The sequence below is a fragment of the Dermacentor andersoni genome, chromosome 2 (assembly GCF_023375885.2).
Source record: "Dermacentor andersoni chromosome 2, qqDerAnde1_hic_scaffold, whole genome shotgun sequence".
NCBI lineage: Eukaryota > Metazoa > Arthropoda > Arachnida > Ixodida > Ixodidae > Dermacentor > Dermacentor andersoni.
Window position 1 is genome coordinate 99,760,814 of NC_092815.1, and position 15,066 is coordinate 99,775,879.

Consider the following 15,066-nt stretch of genomic DNA (forward strand, 5'->3'; position numbering starts at 1 on the left):
TTCAAACATAGCAGCTTGACTATGCAGAAAATAGAGCCAGAGCTCTCCACATGGGTCTTCAAAAAACGACTTGATGAGAGACGGACACTTGTCTATGGACAAAAAATATGCCTTTAAAGCTGGATAGAGCTTTAGGACCCTCTCAACAGCTGGCATGAATGCCAACCACCTGGTCTTGCTATAGCCCAGAAGCTGCTGGTACTCCACTGATGCAAAATCACAAAACTCTTTGAACGACTCTACCCTGACCGTGTAAATGTAAAAATACGAGTACATTTTCACAATCACGGCCTCAATATCCAATGGTAGGCAATCGGCAGCAGTCTGAACGGTGTTGTGCACTATGTGCGCAGCGCAGCCAATTCCGAGGATCTTGTGATCCATAGGATCTTGCAATCTCGAGAACACATTGTTCTTTCCGTTTCGCGCCGCTCCACCAAAGTTGCAATTTGCGTTGTCGGCACTGAAAGCAACCAGCTTTGATGTGACTTGGTTGGCTTCGAGTGCGTCCATTATGTACTGGCTCACCATTGCCGAAGTCTCACCTGGCAAGGTGTTAATCTCAAGGAGCTTCGTCTGCACTCCTGCAGCAGCGGTGAAATAGCGCACCATTATCGGGAGCACCTTCAAATCCTTGTGGTTGGAAGCATCACAGAACACTGAGATAAATTTAGCCTCCTGCAGGTCTGTCTTCAATTCTTCCTCTGCAGACGGGGCAAGCACGTTCAAACCAATCGCTTCTGCCTTTGTGCGAGCGCAGGAAAATTTTTCATTGAACAATTTCTGCACCAGCTTTGAAGTGCAGTCCATTGATCGGAAACTATGGTTGTGAGCGATTGTGTGGAAGGCGAATACACCCTCTGATGCAGCAAGTTGGAGCTCCTTTTCCCCGGCACGTTCCTGTCTGAAGAACCAGGTTACTGCACTGGAACTAGCAGCCGCCGACACACACTGCTTGTGCTTGACAGAGCTGATGTGTTTTACTACATCCGAACGTCCACCGTGAGTGACTGAAAAGTCTGCCCCACATGTATCACAGCGTACATCTGCCTCTGACTTGGTTTTCTTGATGAAGGGGTACTCTTTTCCCAGCTGTTCCGTGAATTTGCACTTGCGTTTGGGCATTGTCGCCGCCAACACGACGAAACAAGTCAAGTCGCAAACCCAAAAACAAAGCTGACAAAGCCACTTCGAGGCGCCGTCAACCATGCCATCAACAAATAGGGACAGTTGACTTTGATTATAGCTGCGGCTCGCTGGACAACGCAAGCCTCCGAGCTAGCACGGAAGCAAGCCTTGTCCGGCCTATCCAATATCCAGCCAGCCATGCAAGCAGACGAGAGTTTGGGGAGGCCACGGTCAGGCAGTGCTGCCGTACTGTGATGGATAGAGCGGATAAAGCCACTAGTGATGGAGACAAGGTATCTTTCTAGGCCGTTCCGAAAACATACGATTTGGAAAGCAGAAAAAGGAAAAAATAAACTTGCTCGCGTTGCTCGCATCGCCCGTGTTTCAAAGGAGATGATCCTGAGAGCTATTTATCAACCAACGCTTCGTTCGGGAAAGCCAAAGCGGGACAAAACGCCGTCCCACAAGTATCTCAGTGGGACACCGGGACCATGGCTGCAAAAGCGAGACTGTCCCGCCTAAATCGGGACGTCTGGTCATTTTACGCATATCCGCTTCGTAGCATTCCCTCGATCGTATCCAACGTTGGCGGAGCGAAGTACTTCACTACGCTCGATGCAAGCAGAGGATACTTTCAGGTGGAGGTAGATCCTTGTGACCGAGAGAAGACTGCCTTCACTTGTTACAGGGGACTTTTCCAGTTTACCCGTATGCCCTTCGGACTTGTCGGTGCGCCTACGACTTACTAGCGCCTGATGGACCGTGTCTTGGGTAACGCAAGGTGGCACTATGCTCTTGCTTACCCGTACGATGTTGTGGTGTACTCTCGTACCTTTGATGAGCACTTACGCCATCTCAGGGACGTGTTGGAGCGTCTGAGGTCTGCGAGGATAACGCTAAACCCGACCAAGACCCAGATAGCAGCAGCCCGAGTAGCGCTACTGGGGTTTAAACTTGATAACCGACGCCTTCTCCCGTGTGATGACAAGGTTCAGACATTATTGAACTACCCGTCACCGGCAGACATAGGCGGACTGAGACGCTTTTTGGGGCTGGCGAACTTCTATCGACAGTTCATACCAAACTGTGCTGCACTGCAAGCCCCCTTGACTATGCTGTTGAGGAAAGGTGAGCAGTAGAGGTAGGATCCCGAGCAAGAGGAGGCACTGCGCAACCTCGTAAACGCTTTCGTGGACACCACCGAGTTAAGGCTACCAGATTTGAACAAAGAATTTGTCATACACACGGACGCCAGCGACCTTGGCCTAGGAGTGGTTTTGCTCCAGCAGCACGAAGGTAGCTTTTGCCAGCCGCTCTTTGACTCCCGCAGAGAAAAATTACTCCGTGACAGAAAAGGAATGTCTGGCGATCATTTTCGCTCTCGAAAAGTTCGACTACTATATTGATGGAGTCCCATTCAAAATTGAGACCGACCATATGGCACACTTGGCTTAGGCGCTTAGGAGAGCCGAGCGGCCGGCTCGCGCGATGGGCACTTCACCTGCAGCGATACAACTTTACCGTTCGCTACAGGAGAGGAAAGAACAACGTTGTGGCGGACGCACTTTCGCGCGCGCCCGATGACTGTGAGAAGAGTAACATTACTACTCAACTCACCTCGCCCGAAACTGATCTTGAGAGCGGACTAACCGCTGCGACGATTGAGGTCGTCAGGAGGGGTAACATTAATACCCATCGTGACTCCTCAGTGACTCAGCCTAAGAGCAGAGTAACTGTTACAATGCTCGACGGCGCTGGTCCCCAAGGAAGGGCGGACGAACCCCCTTCTCAGGACGAAAGCGTGAACCACTTGGACTGCGTCAGTTCAGTGGGGAGCATGTTCGGCAGAAAGGAGCTGTTAGAGGCACAGCGGGAGGATCCGTTTTGTAAGAAAGTGTTTGAGGGGCTCCAGGACCCCGACGGCGCGGCCGCGGCGCACATGGACGCAGCTGGTATTGCTTTGGGTGCGCGGCGCTCCGAAACAGCTAGTAATGCTGTGAGCGCATTAAATTCCTACCTGCTAGACTCTGACGGCGTCCTGCTGAGATACATTCCCGCGGAGAAGGATACACATGAGTTCTTCAAAGCGGTGATTCCACGAACGCTGAGAGGAGCACTTTTACGCTACTTTCACGATACGTGCCTCGCCGGGCATGCGAGTGGCCCTAAGACTCATCTGAAGTTGTGCCGCTTTGCTACCTGGCCGGGAATGAAGCGGGATGTGATGCGCTACGCCCGCTCTTGCAACGTGTGCCAAGGCCTGAAGCCACGTGGTGGACGACCACCCGGGCTCATGCAGCCGATTAATAGCCGAACACCGTGGCAAATTGCGGCATGTGACGTCATGGGACCTTACCCCAGGACACCGAGCTGGAACCGATTCCTTCTCGTAGTCACAGACCATTTCAGCAAGTGGGTGGAACTGTTCCGCCTACGGAAGCTGACGGCACGCGTAATCATGGGAAAGCAGATCGAGGTGTTTACACGATTTCGCTATCCTGAGCAGTTGATAACGGACAATGCGTCCTACTTCACTGCCATACTCTTCGTGGACTCTTGTGCAGCTCTCGGCATTAAGCGCAGGAGAACAACCACGTACCATGGCCAGGCGAATCCCACTGAGCGTGTGAACCGCAACATCAAGCACATGCTCGTTGCATTTGCGGGGACGCACAATGAGTGGGACGCTTGTCTTCCTGAAATTGGATTTGCGATCAGGTCTACAGTGAATCGATTAACTGCGTATTCACCCGCCACCCTCAACCTTGGGAGGGAGCTGTTGAATCCGGTAGAACTTGCTCTGCAGGAACGAAGCAGCACGGAACTGGCTGTTTCGTCGGCACGCGCCAATTATGCGACTGGGCTGCGCGCGAAGGTAACGGAGGCTTTACGAAAAGCGCGACGGAACCTGAGCACTGCACGTGCCGAGCAGAAAGCGCAGTACCACCGCTCTCATCGGGAAGTTCACTACAAAGTGGGCGACCTGGTGTTGAGGCGGAATCACGTCCTGAGCGACGCCAGTAAGAAATTTTCAGCTTCTCTGGCGCCGAACTGGACAGGACCGTACCGGATGCGAGAGACTGTCTCTTCGCTCGTGTACAGGCTGGCGGACTTGAAGTTAAGACCGATCAGCCGACCGGTGCATGTCTGTGACCTCAAACCCTACTACGGCAGAGGGAACGAGGGGCCCGAGGAGAACGCTCTCCCGCGCCCGCAGGCAGCGGCATCGGGTGGCACAGCTCGACGTTCGAGCCCAGTGCGGCGTTACAACTTGCGATCTCGGCAGGACTAACTCTGTCCGGTTCGCGGAGGCTATTTTATTTATCGGACGGAACGCTCCTCCTATGTCTAGCATGCAGGCTTCCAGAGGGGGCACGCGCTTTCTCTTTGGAAGACGTGAGAGGGGCTAACAGAATTGGCGCAGCGGCAGACCTCCCGTCGGCAGCCGCGCAACAACAACCAAGAAGAAAAGACCGCCTCCGCTGTGGGTAAGAACGAGCAGGCCGTAAGCAGTCAGCAACACAGTTCACGCAGCAGGCGGCGAGAAAAGAGGATCCTCCGGCAGCCAACCACGAGGTGAGAAGTGCAGCGAGCGACTTCCGGTCCGAAATGGCTGCGGCGCAGAATTCGCCGAACCGCGCCGCACAACCGCGACCGAGTTGCGAGCCCCCGAAACCAAGCGCCCAGCTTCAAGGCCGAACGAAAGACTTTGCCCGCAAGGACAGAGGGGACCCCTGCTGCGCAGCGAGGTGCAAGCCATCGTCAGGGGTGGGTCGGCGCGCCTTTGCCGATCTTGCGTGCCGAAACCCGCGAGGCTGCGCAATGACAGAGAGCTGTGTCGGGACGAACAGGAAGAAACGCGTCCAACCATACCAGAGGGCAACGACCTCCGGGAACACCGGAAGACAGCTGTCCTGCGCCATCTCGAGGCTGGTCCAGGGATCACGTCAGCCTAATCGAGGCAGCCAAGAGAAATCCAGGGGCCCTTTCGCCACCACGGACCCGGCAAATCCGACTGGGCAAGTGACGCCGCCGAGAAGCACGGTGACCCGAACCCAGCAGCCTTCTTGCCTCCCACTACATCCCGTTACTATCAAGCTGCTCCGTGACATCCTTCAACGTTCCGGCCTGGCTCGGGACTACCTACACAGCGACAACGGCGGTTTGCAGCTAGAGCTGCTCCCTCACCAACATGGACTCAAACCGTGTTGCTGTTGGAGTAGCATGTCTCTCTCAGGAAAACCTCAGGTGACGCCGACCTCTTAGCGGCTAAAGGGTTATATTAAGGAGGGGGGGGGATGTGGGATCGCACGCGCACCCCGATATCTCTGGAGCGGCCACGAGCTTTTTTCCCGCGATAATCACGTGCTCGCTCGCGGAGGGTAGCGGGGAGAGGGCACCACCGCCGCTCCCGCTGCTCTTCGCGCCTGGCCGCGACGCCTGGGCCCAAGGCACCCCGTTCCCTCCTTTCCCTTTCTTGGAACCGGGGAGACTCCCTCTCCGCCGCGCGGGGAGAAGCGCTATTCCCCCGATGCATCTTTGTCTTTTCGGCTGAGGAGCTTGCGACTGCCCGCATCTCAATTCAGTCGCTGAGACCGCCGCACGCCGTCCCCCTGCTGCGCTCGGCCTTTGTGAGCGACTGACCGCCCCAGGGCCCGAGCGCGGATCCACTCTGGGTGAGCTGAACTCTTATCAGCCTCTTTTGTGGTTCCAACAATGTGCGGTTTATTTCGCCCCAGACGTGCGGAACGCTACGCCGCTGTGGTTTTGTTTTGTATTTGCATGTGTGGTTCGCTGTTGTTGTCAGTTGGTAGACTTTTACTCTAAGGTGAATAAACACCTTAGGTCGAGACTCGCCTTGTCCCCCATGGCCTGAACCCGCCGTGGTCGCAACTCACTGCGAACTGCGGGTTAGGGGTCACAGCTCTGACTGTTAGGGCTGCTGCGAAAGTGCTAGCGAGCGACTGCCGCTCCGCCGGCGCTGTGCGATCCAGAGAACGGTCAGGTGCGCACGCGCGAACTTGAGTAATGCCCCTATAAACTGCAGCTTAAGGAATTGTGATATCTGTGTGCATTGCAAAACTACGGAGTAGTAAAACTCCTTTCACAGTATTCTAAACACCTGCCGCCACTGAAGGATTTTGAGTAAAATTGGGACAGCGTGAATTAAAAGTATCTTCTCAATGTAGTTCAAGTTTTATTTCTTGGTTGAAATGAAACAAGTCTCTTGTAAACCGTTCTAACCAGTTGTATAACGAGACAACTGCTACGTTTGGCATGAATGCGTACAAAGTCCCGCTAGAACTGCCCCTTCTTACATGTCGCTATAGAACATCCTATACAAGAAGACTTTCATGGAGTACTCGTCTTACTTTTCCAAACAGGTAGCTCCTCTCTTGCCACTGTCAGCAATGAATGTACTTTCGAAGAGGATTCTGCTCGCGTCATTAATTGGTGCAAGGAAATGGAGATTCTATGCATTGACGCTGATGAACAAGGCCCCACCAGTAACGTTCAACAGCAATTGCTTCCTCTCGTGCGCTGAGGTAAGTCATCCTGTATGCAATGTGGGCATGAAAAGATATAAATAGAGGAATTACAGCGGTTTTTTTAGCTGCGATGTGCATGTGTTCTCATATAGCAAGTCGACAATATCGAATACTGCTCTGTGGTAATCCCATAATACTATCCCTTTTCTTTAATCTTTACATGAAAAATAAAACTGTTGGAGATAGTGTATATATCGTGCTACAGCTGGATTGCTTAGTGGCGAACGGCATTTGCTCGAATAATTGCAAATGCACATTTAGTAAATCCGCAGTATCCCTCAAGTAAACTTATTCATATATTTTTTTATTTGCTGTATACTGCAGACTCATGGCCTAAGTACCGTATGCATAAATATACAAAGATATAAAAGTCCGACAGAATATATGTGATAACAGGTTAGAATACAACAAAGCGATATGTTATAATGCGCAATTTAAATCGTTCCTATCATTAGCGGTACTGGGAAGTAATTAAACCAAAGCATATGTTAAAATCTATGTAAATGAAGCCTGGCTGGGCTGAAGTCATATCCAATAAGAAGAAAGCTTTTTGATATTTGTTACCTATACGTGCGGAGCAGTACAAATCTCTTTTAAAAAAAGGTATCAAAAATGCAGTTACAGGTGTACCTACTAAATATTACCACCCAATAATATCACCGGACTGCTACATTGCGTTGGGTTGATACGAGTGTAATATTTCTAATTCCAACCGTCTTAATTTCCGCGTGAATGGCGCTGTAGCGTTGGCCGGAGTTCGGTCAAGCTGAGATGAATCAGTTGACCGATGAATCAGTGAATTATCAATCAGTGAAGATGAATCAGTTTTTTTCGTTTATGTCATTACATACGGCGAAAATAAAGATTGTGTAATTCAGCAAAAAAAGATTTGCTAGTTGTTTACTAGCGTCAATATTTCGAGCTAATAGCAATGTTGCCTTTATTAAGCAGTTAGTAGGCTTCCCTTAGTGAAAGGTAATACCACCATCACCTCTGGTTATTATGTCCTGTAGTGGCGGTCCTACTGACATGTTTAGATAAACTATAGTTTCTATCATTATGTGTGATTAATAGTTGTGTATTACGTTGCGGCACGGATATGTGCACATTTCCGGTGTACAGATACATATTGACGAGCTTGCTCATTTAGCCAAATATATAGCTGCGCACCGGTCAACCGGCTTTCCTAAATGTTGTGCAGATATATACACATATGGTTGTTCTTATAAGCAAGTTGTGCATAGCTTCTCGATCATTGTTTTGCACGATGCGTTGTTCCTCTTTGTTCTCGATTACTTTTTATACAGTGCTATATATTACACCGAACCTAATGTTGACCCGCCGTGGTTGCTCAGTGGCTATGGTGTTGGGCTGCTGAGCACGAGGTCGCGGGATCGAATCCGGGCCGCGGCGGCCGCATTTCGATGGAGGCGAAATGCAAAAACACCCGTGTACTTAGATTTAGGTGCACGTTAAAGATTTGGTACTAACTACCTGTGCTAGCAATGCGCCCTACCCCTTTGGGGTACTAAATGCAACATCCGGCGACGATACCAACTGCCCTTATTAGAAACATAGTTAACCTAGTGACAAAGACCTAGCTTTTGGTTACTAGCTGACGCGACCATGTTTTCGAAAGTGGGGCGCTTCGCTTATTTGCCCTTAGAAACGCCCCTCATAAGCTGCGGGGAAAAAGACAAACATCTCGCGCAGACTATCGCAGGTGCAAGCACCTAAATAATTAATAAGACATGGCACACTGATGGTTTTTCATGGTGTTTCTAGCCTTCCTCGCCGTACCAAACGGATGATGGATGCTGCATCTACACTGAAGGATCCATGCATGACGTGGCTCGGGACATTATTTCTAAGCGGGTAAGCACAACGTTGCAGAATAGTAAGCGCGCTTCAAACATTTTGTCTCGCGGAAAAGAAAAGCATATAGGTGCGGTGGGTGTTTACAGCAAATATGTGTACGCCCATTGGAAAAATAGAGAGTAGCACAACAGAGGCATACAATACTCCCTCCAAATGATGCTTTCAGTTCATCGGCATGCTTAATGGAGGCTTTCCTATTGTACCTGCGGGCACTGAATAATTCAAAATAATCAATAAAAGATATTCTTGCCATTACAGATTCAGCAGGCTGTATTTACAAAGCGCAACAACTTGAAAATTGAGACCTCTTGTCTGCGCCGTAGGTGTGTATGCAAAGTTTTCAAAACGCCGCAGGCTGATGCTGGAAGCTCACAGTTGACTTAACTATGGCCGAGTAGAATTGTAAATACCAAAATTGAGCTTGCAAATAGCGCATACTCCATGCATTCCCAGAGAAGAGGTTCCTCGCTTTTGTATCCGTTGTCAGCGTGAACCTGTTGCCTTTTTCTCTGCAAGCGTGACCTTGACTCGGAGATTGCGAAGTCATGTTAGCTATCCTCACACGCTAAAAATATAGTCTCCATTATTTAAAGACAAAGTTTGCATTGGTGACATTCCATGAATGTTTTAAGGACACTGTGAATGCCTTTAGGTATATTCAGCTTATCTGCACGTGCCAAGTTCATCCTTTACTTAAGGTATTTTATATAGGTCTGTCAAATGACGCAAATTCATTGCGTGGAACAACCTAGTAGCATCATAATCTTTAAACTCTGAAAGCGTATCAGGAACGTGCTCGGAAACTGTTGAGTTTTTTCACTTCGGGCAAACATTTCATATGCGATTGTTCAATGTTACTCCATTTAACTCGCTCTATTACCGTAGTGACTAATGCAATGATGTGTTTCTCATTGCCCGTCAGTTCAACTAGAGCAATTCAAAAGAAAACATATAAAATATATTGCGTCCGTTCTATCATTTCCGGATTATTGAGCAACAACGCCATGTATGGTCACATATAGAAGCTCTTTAGATTGTAAGTTTCTAGGTAGATCGGCCCCTTTTCGACTTTTAGGAAACAGTTACGTTGTATATGTAGGACCAATCTAACTGACAACGAGTACCAGTAAAATTTCTATTGCTTCCAGCCATGGCGATCTAAAAAGAACAAATCTCGATCAGATGTGAACGCAGAGTATTTACGCCATTGTCCAATGGAATAATTAGCACATTATATCCGTTTAAATGTTGAAATATTACCAGAGTCCTTAAACAATGCTTAAGACTCTATGACCGTACCCCAAGTGTTCTTCTAAGGAGACTTATATTGACTGATTGGTATAATTGTGAATATTGGCCCAAGACTGATAGCTTTGTGCTTGTTGAGAAGTTAATTACACAATTTATCTCACAAGTATTTGTAAGCGCCCCTTGTTGTTGTGAATTTTAATTCCCAACAACTTTATTATTATTGACTCGTTAAACTCTGCAGGATAGTGTATGGTTTGCCGAATAGGTCAGTGTCTTTTTACAGACCACGACTGCTAGCTCACTTGCAACCTTGAAAGAATATGTTATCCCAATTTCATAGAAAACATACTTTACATGTTTCCGTAATTGCTTACCAACGAGAAATTGTGATTACTTCAATGACTAACTTCAGGATATTCATGTTTCAAAGCATACAGATCCCGATGCGTTCTTTGTCTGCGACCTGCGGGACATAGCCAAGAAGGTCAACCTCTGGCAAGAATGTCTGCCAAGAATCGAACCCTTTTACGGTTAGCTACTTTGTTTTTGTTTCTCTCTGAAGACCACGATATATTTTATATTGCGATAGAACTTATAAAGACACTTCGAGCGCATTTTCGCCATAGCCGTCACCATCGCCGTGCGTTCCGGTATAAAGTCCAAGTGCGAGGACAATGAACGTAACGCGCTGATGCGCTTCCGGTGAAAATGCAAGCATGCGAGAACGACCAGACGTGAATGTCGACTTGATGCGCGCTGTCTTATCGCATCAGGGAAGAGGGTGCCAGTCTCTTCTCGCAGCCCACCTGTCCGGTCGTGGCTGCTTGTGGCGGCCACGCGTTCGAGCGCATACGCGGCCCGCGCCATGCGTTCAAGACTGTCTGCCGCGAGTGCCAGGACATAGTGCAAGAGCAAATGTTTAGTAAGTTCAAGCGCACTCTCCTTCTACATGCACGGATGATTGGCTGAAGGTCATAATCAGATTTTTGGAGACGGGGCACAACTGAAATTGTGAAGCGCGCCGTAGCACGAAATGTGCGGTTTGGGAAGAGCACATGTGCTGCCAGCTAGCTGTCTGCGCTCCTTATGGTTCTAGCGTTGCCAGAGCGAGTGCTCGCGTCATGGACTGAGAGCTCTTTATGTATGTCTGTGTGCGAGTACCAACATGACGGTTCACTAGGGAGAAGCGCATGCACTCCCCAGCTGCCAGCGCTCCTATCATATTTGCGTTGTCAGAGCGAGTACTCGCGTCATTGACTGAAAGCCGTTCATGTTTGTGCGCGAGTAGCGCCATGCCGGTTCACTTTGGGATCAAGCCCGCGCATTCCCAGCTGCCTGCGCTCCTTTTGATGCTAGCGTTGTGACAGCGAGTGCTCGCATCATCGACTCAAAAGTCTTCATGCTTGTGTGCGAGTAGCACCATGCCGGTTCACATAGTAAGCAAAGATGTGGTGCAATTGATACTGCCTACAGAAATACACACCTTATTTTGTTTAGTTGTGAAATACTTCCCAATCGCTATATATACTCCACCTTTCAGAGCGTAGCTGGCCCGTTTCTTTTGTTGACTCTGGTGGCCTTAAATCTACAAACGAAAAGCCTCTGGTTCTGCGGAAAGATATAAATGATAGTTTGTCCACTATGTGGGTGGGCAAACCTCTGACTGGAACCACCAAATATGGTGCATTCTTCGACCCTTAAAGTTTCGGTGCTCTGCGTAGAAACAGGGCCCCGAAGCCCTGTTAACTCTTAGAATTGGGGAATTGTATCGAGCCATTTTTGCTTAGCGCTTGCAATTTAGCAACCTACAAAAAATGAACGCCATTCCAGAATTTCTGAAAAGGCGTAAGGCCGAAATTTCAAGAAATGTACGCTCCCTCTCATTCTCAAAGCTGCCAGTCTACTGGCCAGCGAAAACGACGTCGTAGGTCTCGCCGCTCACCGTGTCTGTAGGACGTAAAAGACCAGAAGCAACCAAATCAAAGCAAGCATTCCAGCGAAAACAAGCAATGCAAATGCACCATACGATAGCCGGGGCGGATTTGCTATGGAGGCGGAAAAAAAATTGCAGTGGAGCTTCTGGCCTAGGTGTGACATAGTTCTCTGCTCGAGCGTGGAAGAAGGCTGGAGTGGGAGGAGGGCAGTGATATTTTGTTTCAAGAAATGCAGTGTGCCCTGGTTTTCTTATTCAAATTCATCTGCAGCTATAAAGTCCTGCCGAGACCCTGTAGTGGTGAACGTCCTCAACAATCTAAGCGTCGGCTTCGACTGCGCCAACAAGGTATGCAAGAATGAGTACGACGACCCTCCCATTCGTTTCATTGCGAATAAGTGCACTTGTTTCAAATGGTAGGAAGCACAATTGCTATAAATATTTACTCCATTTGGTTCTTAAGGAACTGCTTTTAAATGGAGAGGGATAACCTGTTAAGAAGTGTCGAATTAAAAAAAAATGTAGTTATATTCATTTACTTGATTAATCCATCTATCATTAATCAGATCGAAGCTACTAGTTTTCACATTGACACCGGGAAGAGGTGTGCTGAAAAATATTGTCTCAGAATGTTTCGTTCACTTTACTTAGTAATTTTTTAAGGTGCTTGGTAAAACTGGTATTTATATATGAAAATACGTAGATAAAGTTTGTAAAATGCAGCAATTATAGCAGACAGCATTAGAATAATGAAATGGGGATGCGAAGAGTAGTTTAGGTGCTTCATTTATTTATTTTTTCGCTTCTGCTTTACTGCGCACTGCTAAATAGCAAAATTCATTAGCCTTGTGCCGAAACCTTCAGTGCGTGATAAGCGGCACTGCATGTGCTATGACCTTCTTTTTCATGCGTAGCTGAGCTATCCCATGACCGATAAGCACAACTTCGTACATGCAGAGAGTTCACTTGTGGCAGCTAGTGCTTTCATGTTAGTTCGCGTCATATAATTTGAGCGGCTCTAATTTCTTTTCTGTTTGCTACATTTGCCATCTAAAGACAACTTGACATAGATAAACTCTATTCTTCAATTTATGGAATAATGAAGAAGCATTTAGCGAAGCGAAGAGAGTGTAAGACACTGATGGCCAAAGTTTGCTATAACTGTTTCATTGATATCTATGGCCACATCTGTTATATACTATGAGGCACACGTTGGAATAACTTACCCGAGTAAATGCCGAGAGGGGGTCGGTAAACCAAAAAGGTAACAAAACTATCGTGTGGATGTTGTCTAACAAAAAAAAAAAAAAAAAGGCGCGCGCAATGAAAGCTGCCAAATGATGAGCTGTACAGTATATAACGCAATATTTTGGTCGTCCATCAAAAACGATCGTGATTTTTCACTCTAGATATTCGATAATCATATATATTAAGATATTTTGGAGTGCCAATAAATATTATTCCATTCTTTATCTGCTTCACTTTCATTTTTAACATACAAGTGCTACATAAGAAAAATTATGCAGGTAAAACGGACGTGTTGGGGCCTGATAACGTAAAACTATTCCAATATGTTTTTATTCCAATCTCCTGACGTCAAATTTGCGTAACCGCCGACGCAAGCATCGGGCGGTCACCCGCAGGGTTGTCTGAGCAAACCAATCTAATGCTCCCCTCGTTCATAGGAGGTCGCTTTTGTTTGCTTGAAAAACGAATAACATTGCATGCACTGAGCGGTTTCTCTTACCTAATTGGCTCATAATAGGCGAGGAGCATGCACAAGGGGAGAGGGATTCAATTAGGCCGAGCCACTGCACTGAATATCGATAAACGGATGAAGAAGGTAGTGCCGGCGTCTGCAATTGGTCCGCTTTCTCTTACTTAGCTTGCGGTGGCTCGCCGACAATCGCGGCGGCATGCAACGGGAGCTTAAGAATCACGCTAAAATGGATCTTCAGCAAAGAAGAGTTGGCAGGAACGAGGGCGTAAACGTGCCGAAGGTTCTCGAAAACGTTACACAGCCACGCAAAAAGTTTTATTGCACGCCAATAAACCCATGCTCTCCGACCGGGGCGAGCAGCCATTGCCGGAGCGATCGGCGGGAGCCATCTTTTATTCCTTTTGGAACGGGGCAGCCTGCAGCTATTCAGAAGAAAATTCACTTTTGTTCGGCATATTAATGCATCTTTAACGCGTACACGCCACTTTGACGAGGTAAGATTTTGTGGTTTTGTGACGTCGCATGAGAGGCAGGTGAAGTGGGTGCAGCCCCAAAGCGTTTGACCAATAGCCGAGGGCTGACGGCGAAAAGGCGTCAAATCAGAAATAACTATCTTAGTTTTGTTTGTTAAAATTATGCATAATCAGCGTGTACACGTCATATGAGATGGGGAGCTATTGCGGTTTCCGTGACGTCACGTGACAGGCACGTGAAGTGGGGTGGTCCAAGAAAGTTTTTGACCAATCGCGGAGGGCTGATTGCAGAATTGGAATACAAATGGTTGGAACAGTTTTACGTTATATCGCCCTTGGAATCTACGCTATGCGAAGCTTTAGTCCAGAAGCGCACGTTAACTAACCGCAATGCACAAAATTGTTGGCTTTCAACCTACGCAGCACACAACCCTCTGCAACGTTTATGTTTATACGCCACAAAGGTGACAACTTTAACCTCAGGCGATTTTTATGTTTACGCATTACATCATTCTTAATCTAGGATGAAATGTAACCAAATCAGGTAAACTCACATTGTGATACGTCTAAGCAGTGATGTCACCTGGACGAAGGTAATCTGTGATGCTTGCCGACATAAGCATTTCAATTACATGCATATGTTCACCGAAGTACAACATATCTCTAGATGCATTCAAGCATTCTGTATTTCTTCCATTACATTGACCCACTCCCTCTCTGGAGGATTGGCCGAGAATTGGCACATACGCAGAGGCACATACCGAATGGCTAAATCAAAGAAAATCCAGTAAATCGAAGAATCCGTTGAGCATGATGCGCTATTCACTTGTGAGACCGGTTTTCTTTAGAGACACCTTTAGCCGACAATGCATGTTCAGCTTTTAGGCAGGTATTTTTGTTTTATTACGCAGAACAGAGGTACGCTTACTGTCACTGCATCGCCGGCGAGCATACAGGAGTTATATAGTAGCTTTTTTCTTAGTTCTGCATTCAGTGCAAAAAGAAACTTCTTATACATATCTAGTAGTATATTCTTCAATATACGAACCGACGCAGCAGTACACATCAGTAGCGGCCACCCGAAATCCAATAGGGTAGGCAAAGCAAGCTTCGAATAAAAAAAAAATAATATTC

General features: G+C 47.7%; 1 protein-coding gene across 2 annotated transcripts in view; it reads left to right on the forward strand.

Moving 5' to 3' along the window:
- Positions 1-5,723: 5,723 nt before the first annotated feature.
- The window catches only part of LOC126541545 (uncharacterized), a 34,377-nt gene continuing 25,034 nt past the window's right edge, over positions 5,724-15,066 (forward strand). The window contains exons 1-5 of one of the 2 annotated variants that reach the window (XM_055076731.1): positions 5,724-5,804; positions 6,513-6,674; positions 8,463-8,552; positions 10,237-10,336; positions 12,011-12,087. In XM_055076731.1, the coding sequence (XP_054932706.1) occupies positions 6,540-6,674; positions 8,463-8,552; positions 10,237-10,336; positions 12,011-12,087 (402 nt within the window). In that variant the 5' untranslated portion in view covers positions 5,724-5,804; positions 6,513-6,539. Of the gene's footprint in view, positions 5,805-6,465; positions 6,675-8,462; positions 8,553-10,236; positions 10,337-12,010; positions 12,088-15,066 lie in introns of those variants that run through there. The other variant, XM_050188349.2, reaches the window with a different exon arrangement.